The 24,473-nt window shown below is 40.8% G+C and overlaps 1 protein-coding gene across 2 annotated transcripts in view; it reads right to left on the bottom strand.

The window, feature by feature from the left end:
• Positions 1 to 315: 315 nt before the first annotated feature.
• itga9 (integrin, alpha 9) overlaps positions 316 to 24,473 on the bottom strand; it is a 163,021-nt gene continuing 138,863 nt past the window's right edge. For both annotated transcript variants that reach the window (XM_036573623.1, XM_036573624.1), the window contains 5 exons: positions 24,004 to 24,129; positions 21,027 to 21,146; positions 18,631 to 18,726; positions 13,005 to 13,124; positions 316 to 2,603 (listed from right to left, as the gene is read on the bottom strand). In XM_036573623.1, coding sequence (XP_036429516.1) covers positions 2,505 to 2,603; positions 13,005 to 13,124; positions 18,631 to 18,726; positions 21,027 to 21,146; positions 24,004 to 24,129 — 561 coding nt within the window. In that variant the 3' untranslated portion in view covers positions 316 to 2,504. The remainder of the gene's footprint in view (positions 2,604 to 13,004; positions 13,125 to 18,630; positions 18,727 to 21,026; positions 21,147 to 24,003; positions 24,130 to 24,473) is intronic.

The following is a 24,473-nucleotide window of genomic DNA, read 5'->3' as shown; positions in this document are numbered from 1 at the left end:
GTGACCACTGATGAAGGACTAGAGGATGACCAACACAAACTGTGCAGCAGCAGATGAGCTATCGGCTCTGACTTTACATCTGCAAGGTGGACCGACAAGGTAGGAGTGTCTAATAGAGTGGACAGTGAGTGGACACTGTTTAAAAACTCCAGCAGCACTGATAATGGGTGGAGAATGACCCACCACCCAAATAGTACCTGCTCTGTGAGGGTCCATGGGGGTCCTGACCACTGAAGAACAGGGTAAAAGGGGGCTAACAAAGTATCAGAGAAACAGATGGACTACAGTCTGTAACTGTAGAACTACAAAGTGCACCTATATAGTAAGTGGAGCTGATAAAATGGACAATGAGCGTAGAAACAAGGAGGTGGTCAGAATGTTATGCCTGATTGGTGTATGGTATCTGTACAGACTGGGGAGCGAACAGTGTTTGCATATGAAATTACAACTCTTACCAAAAAAAAGAAGAAAATTAAAGTCGGTTTTCAATGATAATAGGCCCTTTAAACAGAACATCTGTGAAATTTTAGGTGAAACAAACACATCATGGCACTGTTTACATTCAGAGAGCTGAGCTATGGATACGGCATGTTCTTGTTCTTTATAAAATGGATCTATATTTGATAATGGGTCATCTCAGTATGACAGGATGAAAGGATGAAGTAACAACTCAGGAGTATATAAATGTGCCTCAAGCTGCAGTTGCTCAGGCCTCTGGAAGAACACTGGAAAACTATTGTTTGCTTAGTATTTGTGCATTTTCAGCTCTTCTACTGCATTTATCTTCCCGAACATGCATGTTTCTTCTGTGTTGCGCTGATTTAGAGTCCTTTCAGCAGCCCACCGTGCCCCTCTGATCTCGAGCGTGGCCCTGCTTTGTAACAGATGTACGTTCTGAGGGAGCTCTTGCATTCCAAAGTGTTGACTTAAAACAGACTTTCTCCCATAAGCCCCAGAGAGAGTGAGCTTAAGCCCACTCCTGAAGTGCAGCACATTCTCTCCTATTTTTAGGTGCAGTATTTGAGCATGGCAGGGAACTCACACATCCCATTTATTAATATCTCTGTTTGAATGAGATTTTAAGAAATGCAGAATAATCACAAAAAAAGACAGGAAAAGTGTGACGGCCTCGGCTAGACTGGATTCTTGTACTCCATGGGCCGGTTTTCCAAACCAAGATTAAGCCTAAGACCTAAAAACTCCAGTAAAACTCAACTGAACACTGAAATTAAAGGGGAATTTCACCAAAATTTTAAGATTTCTGCATAATTAAATGGTTAAGATGTAAACAGAGTGGTTTGGTGTGAAACGCTCTGTTCTAGAGAAACCAAGTCAGAGCTGTTCACAGTGGTGGTGATAGGAACCAGACGTCCACCTCTGCTTTTTTCACCACCACTGTAAAGAAGTCTCTACAATGAACCATGTCAGTAAACTTTGTTTACATCTGAATTCTGCAGATATTATGCGTAATACGAAAAATAAAGAACTGTGAAAAAATATATATTCTATATATATATATATATATATATATATATATAAAACCAAACCACTCTGAATCACTTTGTTTACATCTCAAATACGCGATTATGCAGAAGATTTGTAAATCGATCAAAGTTCAGGGTCCATGTCTGGGAAACCGGCTCCAAGGCAACAAAGGTAATCTTACCTAAGGATGGAGGGACATATAAACACTTTAATTCAGATGTAATTCAGATTTTTATCATCCAGTGCAAATTTCAGGCTGATAGATTTGTAGAACTGCTAACTTGCACTGACCTGATCCTCGTGGCCTTTTTGCATTTGAGAATTCGGGACGTAATTGACCGCAGAATATTAATCAAACTCAGAAATGGCGTGTTTATATATCTCTCTGCAAAACAGAACGATAAATGAGACAAATCAGACAAGAGGTACTGCCCTTCATTTCTACGACATTCCTGTCTTATTATATCTGCTGTTTTTATGAAAACCTCCGTTTTCGTCTCTGGAAGATCTGCAACAGGAAGGTCGGAATGAAGAGCATGAACTCTTCGGCATCAGTGCTTTTAAAACGCAACACCATACAGATATGTCTGAAGGCCAAAAAAGAGAGACTTCAAGCTCTCCTGAAGCTCTTATCTATACAACATGGAATACATGTAAAAAAAAATAGATCTTTGCTCTTAATCAGCGCCCTGAGGGTATTTATTGTCTGCTAGTTTTGACACAATATCCACATCCTTCTGAGGAAGTGCCAGTTTCTCTCCTTCCATCGCTCCAGTCCGATCCGACTGGCAGGAGGCCGTCCCCGCTGGGATCAATGGAGTTCCACTGTTGAGTCTTTGGTGAGCCACACCGTCACCTCAAACGTCTCCGCCTACAGAAAACGAAAGTGTCAAACCTCCGAAAAATTTGGAGAATATTCTTCTCTTCCACATATGGAAGACTGGAGGGTGTGGGTCTTTAGGGCATGGCCACGGTGAAGGCAGCAGCTTATGGGATCTTCTGGGAACGCTTCCCAGCTCTCATTGGCTTTTCTGGACCCAATCCCAGCTCTCGTCGCTGTCGTTCCTGTTCTTTTCCGCCTCTATGATCTCTCGGTAGCGCCGCCTGAAGAAGCCCATCTGCAGAACAGAAAGTTGCAGCATGTCAGCATAATAGGACAGATGGATAAACTCTACCCTTCCCACGAAAGAGACACAGCAGTTCCTGCCAGATGAATAATGTCCTACCACACTTCCTTCCCTTCCTGAAACTCCTGCACTAAAGGAAAACCTGTTCACTTTACTAGAAAACACAAGGCTGCTAGCAAGAAATGGGAGCCATCAGAGAGATGTTGACAGTATTTATGTAAGCCATACCAATGTGATTATTTGTTTTTACTATTTTCCCCCTAAACTAAACAAGGACAAATAAATAAATTCAAGATGATCGTAGAAATGTAAATATATTGATATAAATACAGCTGGGGGTGAACAGAAAGATGAGCAGTGTCAGCAAACGGAATTAAACACCATTTAAAACGATTCCCACAGCCCAGCGTGGAGCGCGATTCGGATCAGCGTCTCTTTAGTCCAGCTGATAAGGCATGTGATAGTCACTTACTGACTGTGAAAGCTAGACCTTCAGTTTGGGCCGTAAATGTCCAAACTCCAGAAAAAATAAGAGAAAAGGACACCTCCGTGGTCATAATGGGCGAAAATTTATCATGGTATCATTAATATTACTGATGGTTTTGGTATATATCACGGTATAGTAGTGCTGGGTGATATGACCTCAAATCAACATCACGATTAATTGAATATTTTACCTCCATTATGATTAATTCATTTTTTTGCCCTCATAGTTCACTGACGAGGTTTGTACTGTAAACATGCTCTGCACATCTTAATGTAAATCGTCTCAGCCAGATTGGAATTCATGCGGCTTTTACGTTAATCCAACTCAACATTCGTCATCATTTCGCGCTGCTGAGACTCATAAACATCTGGGCTGATGTTTCTGTAACAAAAAATTAGAAAAGACTCATCAAAACCCTCTGTGATCAAAGAGATTTCTAAAGAAATGTCCGAACGCGGCCGCAGGAGAACGAGGCTGCAGGAGAACGAGGCTGCAGCGTCAAAGAACTGTTAAAAGTCTGAAAGCAGAGTTTAAAGAATCCGAGGACGCGAACCAAAGAAGTGACCGCGCCCTTTTTACGGCTCGAACACATTCTGGGTGATGAGCCCAGCTGTCAGTCAGTGAAGCTTCATGATGGCTCCTGTGATGCTGGTGAAGATGAAGCTGATCCTCCGGGAGCGACTGGCGTTCGTTGGCGGTCGTGATTGTTGACCTCTGGATGAGCCGCGAAGCAGCGTGACGCTCTGTTCTTTTACACATGAGGGTCAGTTTAGGAGCTGATCTGTTCAGACTGATGATACAGATCACATTTAAAAGATGATCTGAACAGCCAAACAAAAAATCAGATTTGGGCCACTTTTACCTGCTGTGTGAACGAAGCCTTAGCTTCCATGTTGCAGACTGGATGTGGCGGAGTCACGTGATACACGCGTGGTAGTAAGTTTTAAGGGGGCAGTTCATGAACACAGAGTCAGGAAAAAATCAAAATAACTGACATGGACAAGATTATGTCGGTTAGAGGTTCTGAATGTCGGTTTCGATTACTTTTCGATTAATTGCCCAGCCGTATGGTACAGAATATTTATGTATATTTTTTTCTCAAATAAAACCATTTGGGATGTTTAAGTAAACACTTTGTAGATTAACGTGCCGCATTATTCTGGATGCCCCTTCATTTTAATAAGAGTAATACTTAACAACTAAAGTGAACCTAAAATATTTTTATTGGGTGAAACAGTAAAAACAGAAATGAACAATATACAGTCAGATGTCAGTATTATGAATGTATGTAAAGCCCACATCAGCGTCTCTGAGCGCGACAAAAATGGTATGAAGCTGAAGTCGGCTGCTTATTTGCCAGCTTCTTGTTCGACTGTCACTGCTGCACCATTTAAGGTGGAACGAGACAATCAGAAAAAGAAGCTGGTGACTGGGAAGCCGACTTCAGCCTCGTAAAAACGCTGCTGAATGTAGTTTTACGTCCGAAAGTTTGTCTCATGTGCGTCTCTCACCCTCGACATTTAATCTCTGAGCGTTAGACGCTGCTGGAATTTAGTAAATATTACAGCCGTTCACTCAGTTTTAGCAGTTTAAGCTGCGGAGCCTCTCAGCTTGTAGGCAGAGACCGCGGTGTTGCCTGAAGCAGCCGGCTGAGCGAGGAGCATCATAGGAGGAGCACACAGAGAGCCGGCTAGTCTCCATGCTCGGCTAATGACTAACCCCAAGAGACTGGCCTTTTCTTTCCACTCTTTCCCCATTAACTCATTACAGCCTGATGTCGCTCCTTTGACAAAAAACTGGACTAACTGACCTCAGGCTGCAGCCACTACATGAGAGGTGATGGGATCAGCAAGTTTCTGACCTGTTTGTGTGTCAGGTGATCTGCATTTATTTGCATACTGGTATAACAGTAATACCTTAAGAAAAATTTCAACCAGTATATCAGATGAACCACTATATCGCCCATAAATTTCTACTAGTGCCCCTGTGGGATTCTGTTAGTATGTTAGCGCTAAGCTAACGATTCACGTTTACATTTTTTAGCTGTTCTAGAAGTTTGTAAAATAAATTCAGTTTTATTTTAAGCTTGAAACAGACATTAACACACATTTGACCCCTGTGTGTAGCAGTCATATAATTTTAACCTTTTCAAATTGAGACCACCGGTGGTTCCAAAACGCACTTCGTCATATCCTTCAGAACTTTCATATTTCATAAGCTACATTCTAAAGGTGGGGGTCATATGAGAGCTGGAACCATCATCTTTCCAGTCAAATAGATGGGTGATGTGATTTTAAACCCTTATAATAAAAGAAGCTGAACTCTCAATTTTTTTTTCTACTGAAAGTCGACCCATTTTTCCACAAATCTGGACTGTAAACTAAGAGCGTCTAAGCAATATGTGTAGATCATATAACACGTTCTGTTCATTTGAGGTGAGCTTTTAAAAATAAATAAATAAATTAATAAAATAAAAATGTACATTTTCATGCAGTTACTGAATAATTTGCCTTACGATTTGGTCATGTAAATTCAGATGGACAAACCAAAATATACCCTGGTCAGTAAGAGGTTAAAGTGCATAAAATACCGAAAGCCATTTAAAATGATTCCCACAGCACCGTGTAGAGAGCAATGTGGAGCAGCACCTTTTTAGTTGCTGATAACCAATATAAAACTCTTCTATAATAGTTGTTCAGCTCAACTACTCAAACCTGAATGGCTCTGGTGAACCACGACTATTTGAGGTAGACCTTCAGTTTGAGCCATAAATGTCAACAAACACCTCTACGACAAAGCTAATTTCTGCCAGCGCCCACATCTGGTTCTAGTAGTATGTTAGCGCTAAGCTAATAATGATTCACATGAACATTTCTTAGCCGTTGTAGATTAAACACATATTCGAGGCTTAAAGGGGGGGTTGCACTGTAGAAATCTGTGATGTTTATTTGTTTGATATTTATTGTTTTAAACTTGTTTGGTAGCCTTGTTAGCCTCTGTCAAAACAAACAGGACATCAAGCGAATCACTGAGAACCAAGAACGATCAAAGCAACAGACTCAGGATTAAAAATGATAACACTGCCTCAAAAAGAGTCATTTTTTGTTCCACATCAAGATGATGTAATGAAAATTGGCTACAACAATAAAGTAGTGTTAGATCATCCACACGTACTCTCTGCCAACGGAACATGTTCTCTAAATAAACTCGGGAATGTTCAGGAAATAATATCCAGAAGAATTAACAAACAGGTGGAGTGACGGACGGACGTGCAGTCCATTTTTTCCGCAGTCGAGGAGGTAAATAGATGAGCGGGGCTGCTGTGAGGCACAGTAAGTGTCAGAGCAGTGAGGACGACGTTCCTCTCTGGGTGACTCGCTGGGTTTGTCTTTGCTTTGAGAGCTGTTTATTGATCCAGACCTCTGCTCTCCTCAGGCATTTCCTGAACCGAGCATTGCTGGACATGTGCAGCTCTTGTAAAAGGGGTTTGTTTTGGCAGATTCAGGGTCTTGGGGAGTGGGAGGGAAACGTATCCCTGTACCAACATTCCAAGGTTTCGTTGTGGTATTCCCGTTGGAAAACCGAGGAGCAGAAAAGAAAAGAAGGATTTGTATGAAATGGGCCTTTGGAAATCACTTTGATTGCCACTTCCCTTTGGAGATCCTGCGTGCTGGTGTGGGGGGTATGGTGTAAGTTATCATCGGCACTGAGTTTTGTCCTTTTTATGCCCCTCTAAGGCCGGCTGGGAGCTCTCAATTAGCCCCTCGAGCCATCTGTCCAAGAAAAGCAGCCGTTCATAACAGGAACGTGTGAACGAGAGACTGAATTAGAGCCACAGGGCACGGGACGCTTACAGAGGGGGTGGAAAGACTCCCACACTGTCTGTTAATGGACTTGAACTGAGATATGAATGCCATTCACTACTGAATCGGGATGGAGAGAAATATGGCCTACATATGCTATAACTACGTACTGTACTTTAAAAGGGAATTCAACCAGTTTTTCAACATTTCTGTACAACTCAGTGTGTGAGATGTAAACAGAGAGATTCAGAGTGGTTTGGTGTGAAATGGTTCAGATGTCTTTACTGTGGTGGTGATAGGAACCAGGGGTCGCCATGACTACAACACAAATATAGACATTTTATTTACTATCCAGAACCACCAGTGAACCTACACGAGTCTTCTGAGTTCATATGGAATGTTGATGATGGAAAATAGTGGAAAATCTGGAAACCTGTACTATTTTGGGGACTATTTTGCTTTAGAACTCCCTACATTTATCCCTCCACCTTTAAAGCAATACATTTTCAATTTAAAAAAGTCTTAGGAATAAGGCAGTGAATTCATAACCATTTCATGTAGGAACTTTCTGTGTGGGAGCTTTTAGAGGTGGACGTCTGGTTCCTATCACCACCACTGTGAACAATTCTGACTCAGTAAGTTTCTCTAGAACGGAGCGTTTCACACCAAACCACTCTGAACGTCTCTGTTTACATCGACTCTGTAGCCAGAATAACCCAGAAAAACACATTTTTTGTGCATTACTGAGCGAAACGCTACAAACCTTTAATGCGGTTTTTGTCAGATTTTATCAGTGAATTCGAATATTGTTTTGAAACAGTAATTTGCCTTTTTGTTTAGAGTATTTTGGTCTCTCCCCATTCAGAGAGAGAGGTGTCTGGTCTTGTATGACTGGAAATAACTGTCAGCAAGATTGAACACACATTCCTATACGGACTTTACTGCAAGCAACAGCATGACCATGTATCACTGAGTGTGTATACATGCACTCAATAATCCGATCATAATCAGATTTCTGCAGTTACCCAGTTATTCAAATGGTCATGTAAACACCATACTCCGATCTAGAAATCTGATTAAGAAATCTGACAAAGAGGCTGGACTTTAGCTCAGTAATCAGATTTCTCAGTGCATGTAAACTCTTACTCTGATTTCTATCGGATTTCTCAGTCTGCGTGAGATCAGACGGTGGATGTCGCGAGACGCAGCAAAACACTGTTGGAGCGGCGCTGAAAACAAACAGGAAATAAAGGATTTAAATATTCTTCATCTTCTAGATGATGTTTGTTTATATTTTCAGGTAAAGTGGCGCGATGTTTTAAAAAAAAAAAGAAAGTTTGAGTTTTACATTGTTTATGTCTCGTCGTCTTCTGTGAGCTTATTGGCTGGTTGTAAAGCAGAAATCTGATTACTGTCTGACTCACGTAGACCCGGAGTTTTCCATTATCTGATTACTCAAGTGCATGTAAACGCGTTGATTGGATTACTGATTTTCTGCAGTTATCAGATTATTAAGTGCATGTAAACACACTCAATGACGGAGGTGAAACCAGCAGAACTCACATACTGAAATACTTTGCTTTCAGAGGCAGGTGATAATGATAACACTGTCGATTCACAAACACAGTCAGTCATTTCATGCGCTGCCGCTGATCCCTTTGAATTAAAATGAAAGTAACTTGTCAAAGTCAGCAGCTGGAGGTGCTCAAACCAGTAAACTTCATTCACTGTGACTGTTAGCTGAGTGTTTTATCCTCTGCAATAAACATTTAAGCAGCGGAACATCAGAGCTGGAGTTACAGTGAATACAGTTACGGCTGTGATTGGGTGATTTTCTTTATCACACGACCTCCAGCGTTTTACTGCTTTATGATATGATAAACTATATGATAGATCTGGAAAATTAACCATGCAAACGTCATTAATGGACCTCAGGGGGAAAAAAGCACAAAAAAGTAGGATATGGGCCCTTTAAAGCACCTGAGACAACGTCTGGAGATTTGTTTTACTTTTTTTCCTTACGTTTTAAAAAAGTCATATAATTCATTTTTACATCGCTATTCCCCACGTTTTTGACACTTTTTATCTGCATCAACATTGTTTTATGGGTAACAGCGTTATATACAGAGTGTCTACAAGTCAAAGCTAAATTAGCTGGTTGCTGTGACGTGGGAAGAAGGCAAAACCAGCCAGTTATTGCCCAAGCAGTAACACCCACCCAGCAGTAACACCCACCCACACAAGCCCACAACCTGTAGGCCAGGGGTCTTTAATGAAAATTCAGTAAGGTCCAATTAGAGAAAATTTCCTCAAGCAAAGATCCGGAACATCATAATGTCCAACTTGCATCATGATTCAGTGCCATATACTGTTTACTGAAGTAGCCTAGTAGGAATATCAACATCTTATACAGTCAACAACTGAATATCAAATCAAATAAAGTACAGTTCAGTCATATTTCAACAACATTTATTGTCAGTTTTCTCTTTTTAGATCACGCCATGTGAAATAACCTCCCTCTGACTCACTTTCTTGTCTTACTGCTGTTTCTCGCCTTGTCCCTCCCCTGTCTACGTCACTCACTCGAGTCTCAGTGCTCATCGTAATACACAGATCTGATTGGCTGAGTAGCGTCACGTGTGATATTTACAACGCATGCGATTGGTCTGTGAGTCTCCTGGGAAATAGCTACCATAAAAATAGAAAAGTTACCATAAAAATAGAAAAGTTACGCTGATTAAAACAGGACCCCCCCGTCGCAATTAAATAATTCTCCATAGTTTATCCGTTATGGGTCCAGGTCCGCATAGGACAGCGTCTGGATCCGGACTTGGACCACGGTCCGCCTATTAGTGACCTCTGCTGTAGGCCATTCACTTATGACCACAGTGTATCAGAATAAATCCTGCCCACATATTATTTCGCAGATCATCCAGAACCCCCTGTTGAACCCATCTAGTGCACATCTATAGTGTCTGTTTTATGTGTTGTTTGTGCCAAAGACAAGTAGAAATTTAATGGTCAGCTACAGCCCACAGTAAGTCATTGCTTACAGAATGATCTTCTGCACGTTGCGTCCACCAGAGGTCTCCAAATCTCCAAAACTTACGTAGTCCAGCTTTAGGATGACAGCTAACTCCACTTTAGTGTATCCAAGCCCTTAAACTGTGACTCATCCAGCATGTAAGTCAGACTGTAGACGGAGTAATTTTGCGACGAGACATAATTCATACACAGCTGCTTCACTGACTCTCTTGGCAGGAGATATTAAAAGCTGACCCAAAGCTAAATGAGCTGGGATATGGCTCTCTCCAGATGGTCAGGTGTCTTTACTCTGCCAGCCAAGGCCACTCTGAGTGGACGGGCCATGTTTTCAGTGACATCTGCTCGCTGTAGCTGAACCACTGGCCATTTCAGACATGCAGCCACGTGAATGTTTCAGGGCCTCCAGGTCAGAAGGTAGAGGGTGAAGGAGCCAGCAGAATGACCATGGCACTGTTCCACAGTCATTCAGACTTTCACAGACAAAGACAAACTAGCATATTGTTGTAGACGCTCGCTGTGCTCCAATTCAGTGCTGCCTCCTTCAGAGGCTGCATTTGAAGGCCGACTGCGTCACAGCGGCGCGACTAGACTGTCCCATTTTAAAGACTCCTTAATATGCGGCCGAGAAATGTGTCCTTCTTTTCTATGGCAATGAAGGAACCAACGGGTGGATCCTTCACCAGCCAACATATCCCGAGGTTCACTGTGTGGCAGCGAGGGTTCGAGAACATGGCGGCGTCAGCAGAGGAGCGAACGGCGGCTGAGGAGACACTTTAAATGTAAGTATTGGGTTTAAACTGAGTTGAATAGCAAACGATACAGATGTTAAAAAAGCCAAAACTTACTCTAACGTCTCGTTTTGTTTTAGGGAGCAAAGAGCTGACAGAGAGAAGCATCTCCAGCTCTAATAAATGAAAAAATAAAAACACTAAAATCAGTTTCTGGCTCCGTCTTTAAAGAACTTTAAAAGAGCTTGACAGAAGCGGCGTTTTGTGATGCAGCAGTGAGGGCAGGAACAGCCTTCTTTGAAACAAAATGCATCTTTTTCAAGATCAGGACTACAGTTCAGACCTCTGTTTACCTTAAAGAAGAAACCAAGCCTGGAGGTCAAAGTAGGGCTGAAAGATTAAATGTTTTTATATCAAAATCACAAATTGAAAGAGTGCAGTTTTGAAATAGCTAAAGTGACCCTTATTAGCCCCACAACAGGGAAATTTCACCTCCCCATTTAACCCATCCGTGCAGTGAAACACCACATACACTAGGAGCAGTGAGCAGCCCTATCCACAGCGCCCGGGGAGCAGTTGGGGGTTAGGTGTTTTGCTCAAGGGCACTTCAGTCATGTACTGTCGGCTCAGGGGATCAAACCAGCGACCGTGCGGTCACAAGGCTGGTTCTCTAACCTCCAGCCCACGATTTTTTATACTCTTATAGTGTTTTATCAACACCGTTGATTTGTTGCAAATTTTCAGTCTGGAAATTTAGTCTAATAACATGGAGCCGGTGAACTGCTTTTAATTAGACTTAGAAATCTGGGGCCGTATTACAGAAAAATTCTTAAGTCTGAGATCTGCTTTGTTGTCATGGTAACTTCAGTTAAGACTGAATTTAGGACAGAAGCCATTACAGAACAACAGATCTTAAGTCTATAATCTTATTTCCAGATGAGAAAACGGTTTTACAGAAACATCCTAAGTTGCCAAAATATCCTAAATATGTTCTTAACTGTAAGATAAACTCAGAGCGTCTTCACTTCTGTTTAACCGTCTGATTCTGTTGTTTATACAGTGATGGGCAGCTCAGCTCACTATAACCAGCATAATGACGCCACATTTATCTACACTGAAAACGGAGCTTTGAGTTTTATTTCTAACAGCGTTTAAAAGCCCAGACGCTGCAGACTCGATCTCCACCGCCCCTCTGATCACCTTCGTGTGTTAATGTTGATGATGAAATATTACAGTGATGGTGGTGAATAATGAGGAGACGGAGCTGAACGTGTGTCTGTTCATTAGGAGGAGTAACATTAGCGCGCTCGGCTAAAGCGGTTGGGAAATGGAGACTGAAACTGTGGAGTGGCGGCGCTCTGATAAACAGCATGAAACTCAAACAATTTTCTTAACTTTCAGTTTTTATTTGACCTTGTTTACCTCAGTAACAGTAGCTAACGTCAGCTGTCTGACTGACTAACTTGATTACGTGTTTACGTTTCAGCTGTGTGTTTATGGTCGGTTGCTAGGTAACAGACACGACAGTTGATTGTTGACTTTGATCGAGAAAGTTAAGATTTCCTAATTTGAGATAAGAAAAGATGCTGTAAGATGAGATAAGATTCTCAAATTAAGCTCAGATTTGCTTCTGTAATATGAATTTGTGTAAAATCTTATCTTGACCTGTCAGATCAGAACTTAAGATAAAAAGATAGGAAGTTTCTGTAATTCGGCCCCTGGAATACTGAAATTCTGAATGAGTGTTATTGAACATCTGTCTGAAATCACTAATGTTAATACACCAAGACTAAATTTCGGTGACACCTCTGTATGTAAACTCAGTAAAGTATCAGCTAAAATAATTTTATCTTTTGTACTCAGCCAAGAAAACAGTTTTACTTTAACTGAAAGAGCCACAACCACCTTCTTTAGCTGGATCACTGTACTACTGGACTGAGTTTCCTACTCTTTTAATCCAAAATCTTAATGATGAAATGTGGAAGAGCTTTTAAATTTGACTGATTTGTAGCTGCCCTGAAATGGACTGGCGACCTGTCCAGGGTGTTTTCTGCCTTGTGTCCAATGACACCACTGGGATAGGCTCCAGCTCCCCAGAAGGATAAGCGGTTTAGAAAATGTGTGTGTGATTTGTTGCTTTATAACACTTCTGTGTTGATTGGTTTATTTATTATTGTTATAATTGTTTTAAGTCCTCTGAATCTAATGTATGCCTGTTCTTCTAGATGCGCTATCACTAATGTGTTTGTTGAGATGGACTAATGTGCTGCTCTACTGTACAACACAGTTACTGTGCAAACAATAAAACATTAATGGACAAATCCAGTACCTTCCAGAGCAGAACTGCCAGGAGGAGGAAGATGAGGATTCCCACCAGCAGGCTGATGGCGATGATCCAGCCCACCACATAACCCCTGGGCTCCTGACTGTGCAGCGCCTCAAACACCAGCTGCAAGTTAACACAGAGAGGTCAGACACACACAAATACAGACAGGCACACACGACAAGGCCGAACACTGACCAGAAGCCCTTCATAATCTCAGACGGTCCAATAAACACACCGAGAACTCATTTGTCTTCAGTGAGGCCCAGAATCTGATATCCAGACTGTATGGAATCACAGAGTTGTGTCCTAAAGGATTGCGTCTGCTAAGCGTCTGTATTGTGTGTTGCCATCAAATAAGATGTTCTGAAGTGATTATGTTGAGATTTCAACAATTTTAATCCATGTACTACAAAAAATTGTATCTTGTCAGATCAAAAATATCTTAAATCTAGTCAAAATATCTAATATTTCTCTTTTTAAGTTGTAAGTTTAGTATAAGATCATTTAGCTCATTTCTAGACATTATGTACTTGTTTTAAGTGATCTCAGTAAGTCAAGTGATCTGATATTTTTGCTTGTAAGAAAGTTGCTTGAAACCAGCAAAATTATCTTCTGATATAGTGAGATCATTTCACTTGTTAATGGGTCATTCTACAGAAACGTCCACTTTCCTCTCTGTCCATAGGAGTCACTGGTGTTACTGATTCTCATTGGTGTTCCACACATGTTGTCAGTCATGGAAAATCCACTAAAATATGGAATTTAATCCATTTGTATTCTATTTTTTCACAGTTACCTCAGAATAAAGTCAGTCACACCAGTGACTTCAGCTAAAACGTCTCCTGGGGACTTTCATTATATATTTTATAATATTTATAAAATTTATTTTAATCTATACACAACAATAAAATACACGATGTAAATTACATAAAGAAAACAAACGCCAAATAAATATTGTAAAATATTTAATGAAAGTTGTCCCCAGGAGTCGTGTCACTGGTGTTACCGCAGAACAAAAAATCTCTTATTTTGAAATAAAAGTCACACTGATGACATCACTTGACTTCCTTTTCCCTGTTTTCTGAGGATCTATGAAGAAAAGCACATGGTGAGTCCACTGTGTCTTTCAGTTATTAGAGATTTTCTCATTTAGCTCATGATTTCATATGAAGCTTTTAGCTGAAGTCACTGGTGTGACCGACTTTATTCTGAGGTAACTGTGAAAAAATAGAATACAAATGGATTAAATTCCATATTTTAGTGGATATTCCATGATTGACCACATGTGGTTTGATGTTCTGTAGCAGTTATTTAGTAAAATGCATTGTTCATTAAAAATGTCTCTGGTGTTCCTTTATTATGTGGAACACCAATGAGGATCAATAACACCAGTGACTCCTATGGAGAGATGGAACAGTGGACGTTTCTGTAGAATGACCCACATATATGGCCATATATCAGATTTCCATATGGGCTTAGAGGATAAAGACTAAAATCTGAGTGAGTGAAGTCGAACGCTAACATATTCAGCCTCACTCCTTGTTATACAAACCCACAGAAACCGTTAAGTGTTTCTGTTGGTTCCTGATAGTTTTGTAATGTGTTTTGGCTTTTTATTGGGTTAATATAGTGTAAAGGATTCTAATGGTTCCAAGGACTGATTATAAATGCATTTGATGGTACAGAATACCTAAAAACAGGTATTGGCAATTTAACAATTTATTATTCAAGATTATTTTTATGGTTTAATGTTTTTAAACAAAAACAGACAAACATAAGTGCTGTAACAGTTAACTACCAGCTGAACTTCTCACTACGGCTCAAGCAGAAAGTATCGTTTCCTGAGAGAGAGAGATGCTAAACTGTGAGGCACTCAGAGGTTTTGTTTATACAGCAATAAGAAGTTTGATAAAAAAGCCCAAATGAGCCCTAAAAATAGAAGAGCTGATAAGGGAGCTAAACTACCCAGCACTCCAGCTGAGCATAAATACAGAGTATTACTGGATGGAAATCCAGCAGAAACAGTTTTTCTTTCACTCTTTAGTTCTGACATGCAAAATATGGTGCCTGGCATTAAGAGTTCAGTGACCTTAAACGTGGAAGAATTTAACCTCTGAAACTGCAGCAACAAAAATACAGCCTTAAAAGCCAAACGGCCTCAACTGAGAAGAGAGATAAATCTCCATATCAGCTCAGAGAAGACGCTCTCACACACACAGTACCTCACCAAATCTGTTAATGCACAGAACCTGTTCAGGACTAAAGAACTGGACTTAAACGAGAACTGATCTGAGCCACAGCATTCAGTCTAGTATTTCTCAGAACGTCTTTAAAACGTCTATAATACAGAGGTAAAAAGAACCAGCTGGCTGACATAACAACAAATGTGCTTTCTGTGTTCTTGTACACACTTAAAAAAGGTTCTTTAGTAAAGAAAATGGTTCTTTAAAGAACCATAAACACTCAAAGAACCCTTTGCAAGATTAAAGGTTTCCTTGAATCATGAAACAGTTCTTCAGATTGATGGAGAATGTGCTGTAGATGGTTCTATATAGAACCTGTTAGAAAAGGGTTGTGTATAGCACCAAAAAAGGGTTCCTCTACTGTATCAATGTAAGCTCATAACAACTGAAGAATCATTTTTGGTGCTATACAGAACCCTTTTCAAAAAGGTTCTATACAGAAACATCTGCAGCACATTCTCCATCAAACAGAAGAACCATTTCATGATGCAAAGAACCTTTTAATCATGCAAAGAGTTCTTGTGAGTGTTTATGGTTCTATATAGAACCGTTTTCTTTACTAAAGAACCATCTTTTTTAAGTGTGTACACTTTTGAGCCGTTCTATTCGTAGGTTTTAACTCGTGAACGTTTGAGAACCGAGAGTTTATATTCACTAACTGTGCATTTGGTGAGTTTAGCATTTAGAGCTCTTAGTTAGTTTGCTCTGCTTAAAAAAAGACCATTAGAACCATTAGACCATTAAAACCTGATGGTTTTGGTTTTAAATGGGAATTGGCTTTATGGTTGCCATTAGAGGTTCTATGAGGAAACCATCAAACATGTCTGGAAGCAGAACAGATGTTCAGCATTAGAATCCTCTGATATCGACCCATCAAAAAGCCAAAGCTAAGCTGCACTTGTAGGATTAGTAAAAATGTATTTGTATATATTTGAAATACATTTTAAACACACTGCAGTCGATGCTGAAATACATTTCAAATACTAAAATATATTTCAGAATATTTTGCCATATTAACCAAATATATTTTAAAATGCATTTATTTTAAAATGTATGGGGAAATATTACACATAGAAATGGACCATACAAAAATAAATGTATGTTTATATATATGTTTATGAAATCCATTTGAAAATGTATGAAAATATCCAGAATCCTGTCTGATGCTCTTCACTGTCTGATACCTTTAGAAATGAATTTGTGTTCCAGTATCTTCATTTTAAATCTGATCTAATGATCCTTTAACAGGACAGAAGCGAGTGTTGTGGGTATTGATACTCTGTGAAAATGCAGTTATGATCTGATATCTTGTTTATGTGAAATACATTGTGTGTGAGAGTCTGACTGCAGACGTACATGGTTAATGTAAAGTCAGTACTGTTCATTCAGTTCATGTGTATTTAGTTATATCTGTTACCTTTGTTACAGATACATAGAATTGAAAAAAACATACAATACAATAAAAATAAATGCATTTAAAAATATATTTCACAAATAAATGTTTTGCCATTTTCATATATCGCAAAATTGTTTTGTATTGTGGTACTGTTAGCATGTATGTTGTGATCTTGTTCCTAAATCTATAAGCTGAACAGCCATGGCTTCTTAATAAAGAACAGATAAGCGGTACTTTTACTAAGTGCTCGAGAAGATCAGGAGGCCACAGGTCTATTTTATGATCCCAGCTTAAATTAGCTCAGGTCCAGTGAAGCGTGGGGTCAGCTGGTCAAGACAGGGTCAGCAACCCCATAAGCTGAGAGCTGTGCTGCAAGACACCATCACCGCTACCACGTCCTACTGGGACTGTCAATCAGCCAGCGTAAAGTGGTCTGGGCCTCCTGTGTTGGAGGGGTTGAGGGGAAAAAGCCCCTCAGGAACTACAGCCCACATCTCATCCAGGCAAATCTGTCAGCTGGTGAAAGTCAGTGGAACTGAGCGGTCAGCTAAATGGATTATTTCATCTTCCTCAGAGCTCAGAAGGGTGTCTGGGGTTGTGGGTCGTCACTCAAGATTACAATATTCAATATTATGCTTTTCCTCAATGAAAAGCAATTCGCTAAGTGTGCTAACTATAAATAGATTTCCTTTATTTAAAACTATGCATTATACTGTACTGTGCAAAATGCAATTTCCAGTCAAAATGGCCATTAAGGACAAGTTATTCATTTTTTACTGATCATGTCCTCTTTTCACCTTTATTCCAGCTTCCACTCTTTTCAGGAGCCTCACTTTCAGTTCCTCAAAGAATCTGCAGACACACCTCCAAAGTTCAATGTTGATCATTTTCTGAAGTAATCAAACACATTCAGTGGTGTTGAGTCTGGACTCTGGGGTGGTCAGTCCATCGTTCAGCTTCTTTGTTTGATGTGTCCGTCTCCTTTTCTCAGTGAGGTTCTTCTTGATCAGCTACACATCCTTTCAGACCCACAGCGCTGAGTCGTCTTCTCACAGTGGAAAGATCTTAGAAGCAAAGCACTAATCTAAGGCTTCAAAGTCAGAGAAAAGCAAAACATTGAAGACTCTGTAGCTTCAAAAGGGTGTGAACGTGCTAATTGAGCCCCTCCTGTTGATGGAGTTTGGTCCTGATGCGAGTCCCCCTGGCGGAGCTGTTCAGCGTGGAAAAAAACTGGATAAAGCACAGCCGAGTTCTAAGTCCGAACGTCCGGCGAATAGGCTTTAGGCGCTATTAAAATAGGGGGTAGAAGGGTGGGTATTCATTATCTCCGGAATGGAGCAAGAAAGGGGATCAAACAAAGGCTCGTTAGAAGTCGGCGGATGACAGTAGAAAGCTATTAAGGTTTGGTGGGGGTGGGTGCTTTTTTGCGGAGCGAAGGCTGATTGAAATTCCCCTGGAATACAGTCATATCTCAGGAACGGTAAGGAGTATCGACTCGGGGGTCACCATTTCAGAAAGGTCTGGGTTTTGTGAGTAAGCTGGTGAAGTTTGGTGGAGCTGTGATTTTCCTGAGAGCTCTGCTAAGCGTTCAAAGGTACAGGAGCTTATATCTCCTGAACGGAAGTAGCTAGCAGGACACGGATGGGCTCGTTGGAAAGAGCAGGGTCGGATCTAGTAGGGTGCAAAGTGCTGTTTATCTGATGGGGGTCAGTCTGGTGTCTACCAGGTCTTCCAGGTGGTTGTTAGAAGTCACATTTTCTCTGTAGCTTTTAATCAGCTGCTCCTTCCTTATGCAAGTGGATTATCTTAAAACTAATATCCTCACAAACATCTCCTGGAAAATGGATAACTTGTACCTACTGGCCGTTTTGGCTGTTTTTGATTGGATGTTAAATAAACTGAAGGGTGGGCTCTGACTTTTGCACAGTGCTGTATGTTTGTATTTTTGGATAAATGTTTGAATGAAGGTTTTTGACGGCCTGATACTCACTGAAATGTCCTCAGGTAGGCCACTGGACACCTCCATAGCCCGGTGGTCCACTTGGACGTGTCCTCGTGTCACAAACTGGATAACTGAGGAACTGTCCTGCACAGAACACAAACATTTACACATTTTTGAAAAAATAAATGTTTTTTACAAAATTGTAGAAATAGAATTAAGTACAATAACACATATAATAAATCAGATTCATTAAGCAGACGCAAGCTGTTTCATCCTATGTCCACTCGAGCTGCTCGTCCTTTTTAGGCAGACAGACTCACTCACATCCATCCTCTTCATCCCTCTATCTGCCTGTTTTTCCCACAGGCTTCTCACAGCTCTATCTCTCTTTAATCCCTTCTTTTTATCCCTCACTTTCATCCAGTACTTTCCAGTAGACATTTGATCCTGTAGAAACTTGTTAATTTGACCTGAACCCCTTGAACTTTCAAGCTGGAATGTTGGAATATTTATTTCAAATAAATATTTGTGTGTGTTTCATACAGACTCTGCCCTCCTACCCTGTTATTCTTTCTTTCATCCCTCCATCCTCTCAAAAGAAAGCCCTTCATTTTGATACACAGTTTTTAAGCTAGACCCATCAATTTGGGATAAAGATTCAGCTCTGGGTACAAATAATGATTCAATACTGACAATTAGAGACACACCCATCATGAGTTTTATGGCTGATTCCGATTTACAGCAGGAAAACTGGAAGTCTGGGAGTTTAAGGCCCAGTCCCATTTCTCATTTTTACCCCTACCCCTTGTTTTCGAGTGTCTCCTTTCCATTGGAGCTGAGTTACAGGGTAGTGGTTGAAATCTTCCCTCTGAAATGGGACCCTCAAATAAAAAGGGGGATCACTTCATTAACAGCTACCAGCGCTGCTCTGTAGGCGACCCTGCCAGTCTGCAGTGACAGCAGAGGAGGGTAAAGTTCAGCTCCTCACTGCTGGGCTTTAGTTACATTTAGGGCATCATATGATCTTCAAAGAGGGGGGCAATTATTTATTATCACCCACCTCTAATTCTTCAGTGACATGAAGCTGAAGTCAGATATTCACCAGATTCTTGTTCAAATTTTGTCTGTTCCACCTTAAATGGTGCAGTAGTTACATTGCAGCATCTCAGGCATCAGAACTGCTGCTCCATTTAAGGTGGAATGGAAAAATTTGAACAAGAAGCTGGCGAATATCTGACTTCAGCTTCATGTCACTGAAGAATCAGGTGTGGGTTTGGTGGAGCTGTGATTTTCCTGAGAGCTCCAGAAAAACACAGGTTATTCAGAGACATCAGCACTACTAGTGATTTTTTTATGCTTGTTATAAAACGACATTAAACTAAAATAATATAATGGTTATCGTCATTTTTTAACTGAGAAAATTCTCACATTTGTGGGTTTCTTTGGTCTCTTGTTCTCCATCTTGCCGGTTTTTCTTTTTTTCTCATAACTCTCTGTTTGGAGTCTCTGAAAAACCTCTGTTTGGAGGGTCATGCAGCCCCAACACTTCACCCCACCCCTCTATCTCAGCAACAATCAGGACACCTAAATGGTAGGGGTGAGGGGTGAAATGGGATTGGGCTTGAATAATGCTTTGACAAGAAGCACACTAGCACACTGGGAAGGGGGATTGAGGGGCTGCAGCACGTCCAGATTTGCTAAAAACAATTTTTAAAAATTGTAACTTTAAAATATTTTTTATTTTATGTTTTATGTTGTATTTCCAATGTTATCTAACACTGACTTCACTACTTCTTAAATGTTTGAGCTTCAACAAAGCCAACTATTATTATTCTTCTTCTTATTATTATTATTATTATTATTTTAGAAAGATTCATAATCACATCTAACACTGCAACCACTTCTACTGAATAAAGACCTCAACAACTCTACACTCTTCAAATTTTGAAACTCTCTGAAAATTTTTCTTTCAAACTCCCATGTTCTCAGTTTGGACCAGCTCATTCATACACTTCACTTCACATTCAGTATTTGACTACATCTGGATACGCAGCTGTATGCAAACATTTGAACAGTTTAACACAAAAAAAAGATAAAACATATAATACAAAATGTGTCATAACTTTTGCACAGACCACATTTATGTTCCAGTGTGTTAAATTCAGTAAATAAACAGTAATTGTGCATTAAAATGTGCTGCTTTCTGTAGAGGGTGTGAACTTATTTTCACTTCAATCAACAAAACATGGAACTTGACCACTGTGCCCAAACTTTTGCGTATGACTGTCAGTAGCCAGTCTGGATTAGAGACCCTACGACGTGGCTGTTGCTTGTCAACAGCTGCTTCAACGCAGAACACTTTTTTCGGGTTTGTGACGCACTGATTACTGTTTCTCTGCTTAATTATAAACTATTACTACTCAATCAGAACAGAGCGCTCTTACCCTCGTCAGTATTTCAGTGTTCAGTAGCATTTGCACATCTATACTCGTAGCTTCTTCTTTAGCTTGAGATCCAAGGCTGCAGGAGATGGTCTGACAGGCTCTCCCGGGCCGGTCACAGTCCTGTCAACAAGTATCATACACACACCATCACACCACCAATCATAAACCGCCCACCACTCTGTTACCCCACCCGAGCCTGACGGGGCAGACAAAACAGGGTGTTTCACATCCTCGGGATTTGGGCTCAGGCTCAGGTTTGACTTCTGATGAGTGATTTTATTTAGATTTGTTTTTATTTAAAACAATGTGTCTGTGAAAATTTCAAGCCCACTCTCTCACAGGCTTTGTTCACACAGCAGGTAAAAGTGGCCACATCTTCTTCTCCGTATGTGACACAGATGTGTGTCTGTGTGTCAGTGTGAACAGATAAACACACTGAATCTGACAGTTTCAATTCTGATTTGAGACGCTTTCATATGTGGAACTGAAATCTGATATGTATTTGATCTGCGGCAGTGCGACTCAGTCTGAACCGCCAGATCGGAATTCATGTGACTTTTACATCAATCCAACTCGACATTCGCCATAATTTCGCGCTGCTGAGGCTCATAAACATTTAGGCTGATGTTTCAGTACAAAAATTAGAGACTCATCTTAACCCTCCGTGTTCAAAGAGATTTCTAAAGAAATGTCCGAACGCGGCCGCAGGAGAACGAGGCTGCAGCGTCAAAGAACAGTTAAAAGTCTGAAAGCAGAGTTTAAAGAATCCGAGGACCCGAACCAAAGAAGTGACCGCGCCCTTTTTACGGCTCAAACACATTCTGGGTGATGAGCCCAGCTGTCAGTCAGTGAAGCTTCATGATGGCTCCTGTGATGCTGGTGAAGATGAAGCTGAACCTCCGGGAGCGACTGGCGTTCGTTGGCGGTCGTGATTGTTGACCTCTGGATGAGCCGTGAAGCAGCGTGACGCTCTGTTCTTTTACACATGAGGGTCAGTTTAGGAGCTGATCTGTTCAGACTGATGATACAGATCACATTTAAAAGATGATCTGAACAGCCAAACAAAAAATCAGATTTGGGCCACTTTTACCTGCTGTGTGAACGAAGCCTTAGTGATATTTTTAGTACTCACTAACACTGTACTGAGTAATCTACTTATAATGAAGTACACTCTTAAAAAAGATGGTTCCTCAAGGGTTCTTTAGTAAAGAAAATGATTCAGTTTGGAACCATGAACACCCAAAGAACCCTTTGCATGATTAAAGGGTTTTTTGAATCAGAGTTCTTCAGATTGATGGCTAATGTGTATGAATGCGCTATAGACTGTTCTAGACTGTAGAAACTTTTTGAAAAGGGTTCTTCTATTATAATACGCTTGACATCGCAACAACAGAAAAACCCCTTTTGGGTGCTATATAGAAGCATTTTCAAAAAGGTTCTATATAGAACCATCAACAGAACATTCTCCATTGATCCGAAGAACCATTTCACCATGCCAAGAACCATTTAAGCATGCAAAGGGTTCTTTGGGTGTTCATGGTTCTATATAGGACCATTTCCTTTACTAAAGAACCCTTGAAGACCCATCTTTTTTAAGAGTGTAGCTGTTCGTGTAAATGAGTGTAATGAACCTTAACAGTTAAATCATTAAATCTATGTGGTTTTAATTGAAGGTCGTTATCTCGCACTGCTGCTCAGTGATCTCTGATCGAGCAGCGCTGCAGTGGAGGTTTAGTTCCCCGTCAGAAAAGCTCTTCTGTACAGCTGTCAGTAAAGTAGGTTTTATAGTTTTGATCCTCATCTGTCTCTTTCAGCAGCAGCACAGCGACAGCAGGAATCACATCCGAGGCTGACGCATCTGAGGAGCTCACGCTTCCAGTTTTCCGTCTTGTTGGAGTCGTTTGATTGGCTGGTTGAGCTGTAGCTGAATGTCCTCTAAAGCCAGACAGACACTCTGTGATGTTAGAGATCTTGTTCTTTGGTGACTCTCATTGCACGTTTGAATAGACCATCGTGTTCAGACAAAGCTACGATTTATAAACTCGCACTGTACGAAACGCTCCGTCTGACTGACCTGCTACGGGAAACGCAGCCTCTACAGACGCTCTGTCTACAGACCGTTATCAATAAAGCTGATTCACTCAGAATAACCGAGTACTGAGCAACACGCTGAGACACTGAGCAACACGCTGAGACACTGAGCACTGAAGCTAAAGCAGGCACTGATGTTCACGGCAGGACAGTTCGGTCTCTCTACAGACTATATCCTGGTTTCTCAACCTGTAGGCCGCAGACCACTAGTGGGCTGTGAAGCACCCTCTAGTGGTCCACCTGCCTGAACTCAGGGATAGGCAGTATTTTGTAGAGGTCCGGTAGAGACGTATAAATAAAAACATCACAGTAACAGGCAAATTAAATGTCATCAGTTTGAGACAACACAGCTGCGGGAGCACAGTGTGGACAGTTAGCCAGAGATGGAGAGGTTTCTCAGGGTGTTTCTCCAACCTTGTTCGGTGCAAACCTATCAAACGTTTTACTTGAGTTCGCTCACAGGTGGGCCTTGGGGTGGAAAAGATTGAGAGCCCCTGGACTGTATTACAATTACAATTTAAAAATCAACTTATTAACATTTATACCTCACAATTTTATTTGATCAAACAGAATAAAATCACATATAAAGACTTTAGTAGAAAATGTCAACTTTTTTGCCTCTGTTTTGTTAGCCTACGTGTCTTCACCTGAATTGGGAAAGCAGTTGGGATTGTGTTTGATTTTTAAAACGGGCTAAAATCACACAGTGTATTCCTGGCAGGAATATAACAAGATGGAATGTTTAAAGCAACCAGCAACTTTGCGTCCGTCCTCCATGGCATAAGAAGCACCTCTCTGGGTGAGCAGAGCCTTGTTCACTGCCAGTTTGAGTTGTTTGTAGATCAGCGCTAGTGTTAATATGCATGAAATACGATAGGTTGCTTACCAGAACCTTCCTGCCAGACTTGGTGAAGAAGGCAAAGATGGTGTGGAAGATGCTCTCTTTGTCCTGGGGGATGGTGCACGGCGTGGGGTTTCGCTGCCACGTACAGTTCCCTCGACCTTCAGCCACCTGCAGGAGGAACACAAGAGCTCACTGTGAACAGCTGCATACATTTCCAGCTCTTTGTGAACCAGGACAGGCAGCTGAAAGCCTGAGGCAGTTTGAGGATAATAAGTAGCTTTCTCAGCTTCATAGCATTTGGAGAAAACTATTATTTGGAAAAAAATTAGTTAACAGATGTTTTTGTAAATGTAAGCATATTTACTGTCATTCTTATTCTTAAGGCCAACCTGCATCGGACTTTTTCGTACTAAATAAATTGGATGGACAGCTATGATTATGATGCAATGTAAACACACTGATGTCAGTTCAACCTAATCTTCTCTGTTATTGTGTTGAGGTGCTGCCTAGTC

The sequence above is a fragment of the Colossoma macropomum genome, unplaced genomic scaffold (genome assembly GCF_904425465.1).
Source record: "Colossoma macropomum unplaced genomic scaffold, Colossoma_macropomum, whole genome shotgun sequence".
Taxonomy (NCBI): Eukaryota; Metazoa; Chordata; class Actinopteri; order Characiformes; family Serrasalmidae; genus Colossoma; species Colossoma macropomum.
Note: the sequence above shows the minus strand (reverse complement) of the source record. Positions and strands in the feature narration are given on the sequence as shown.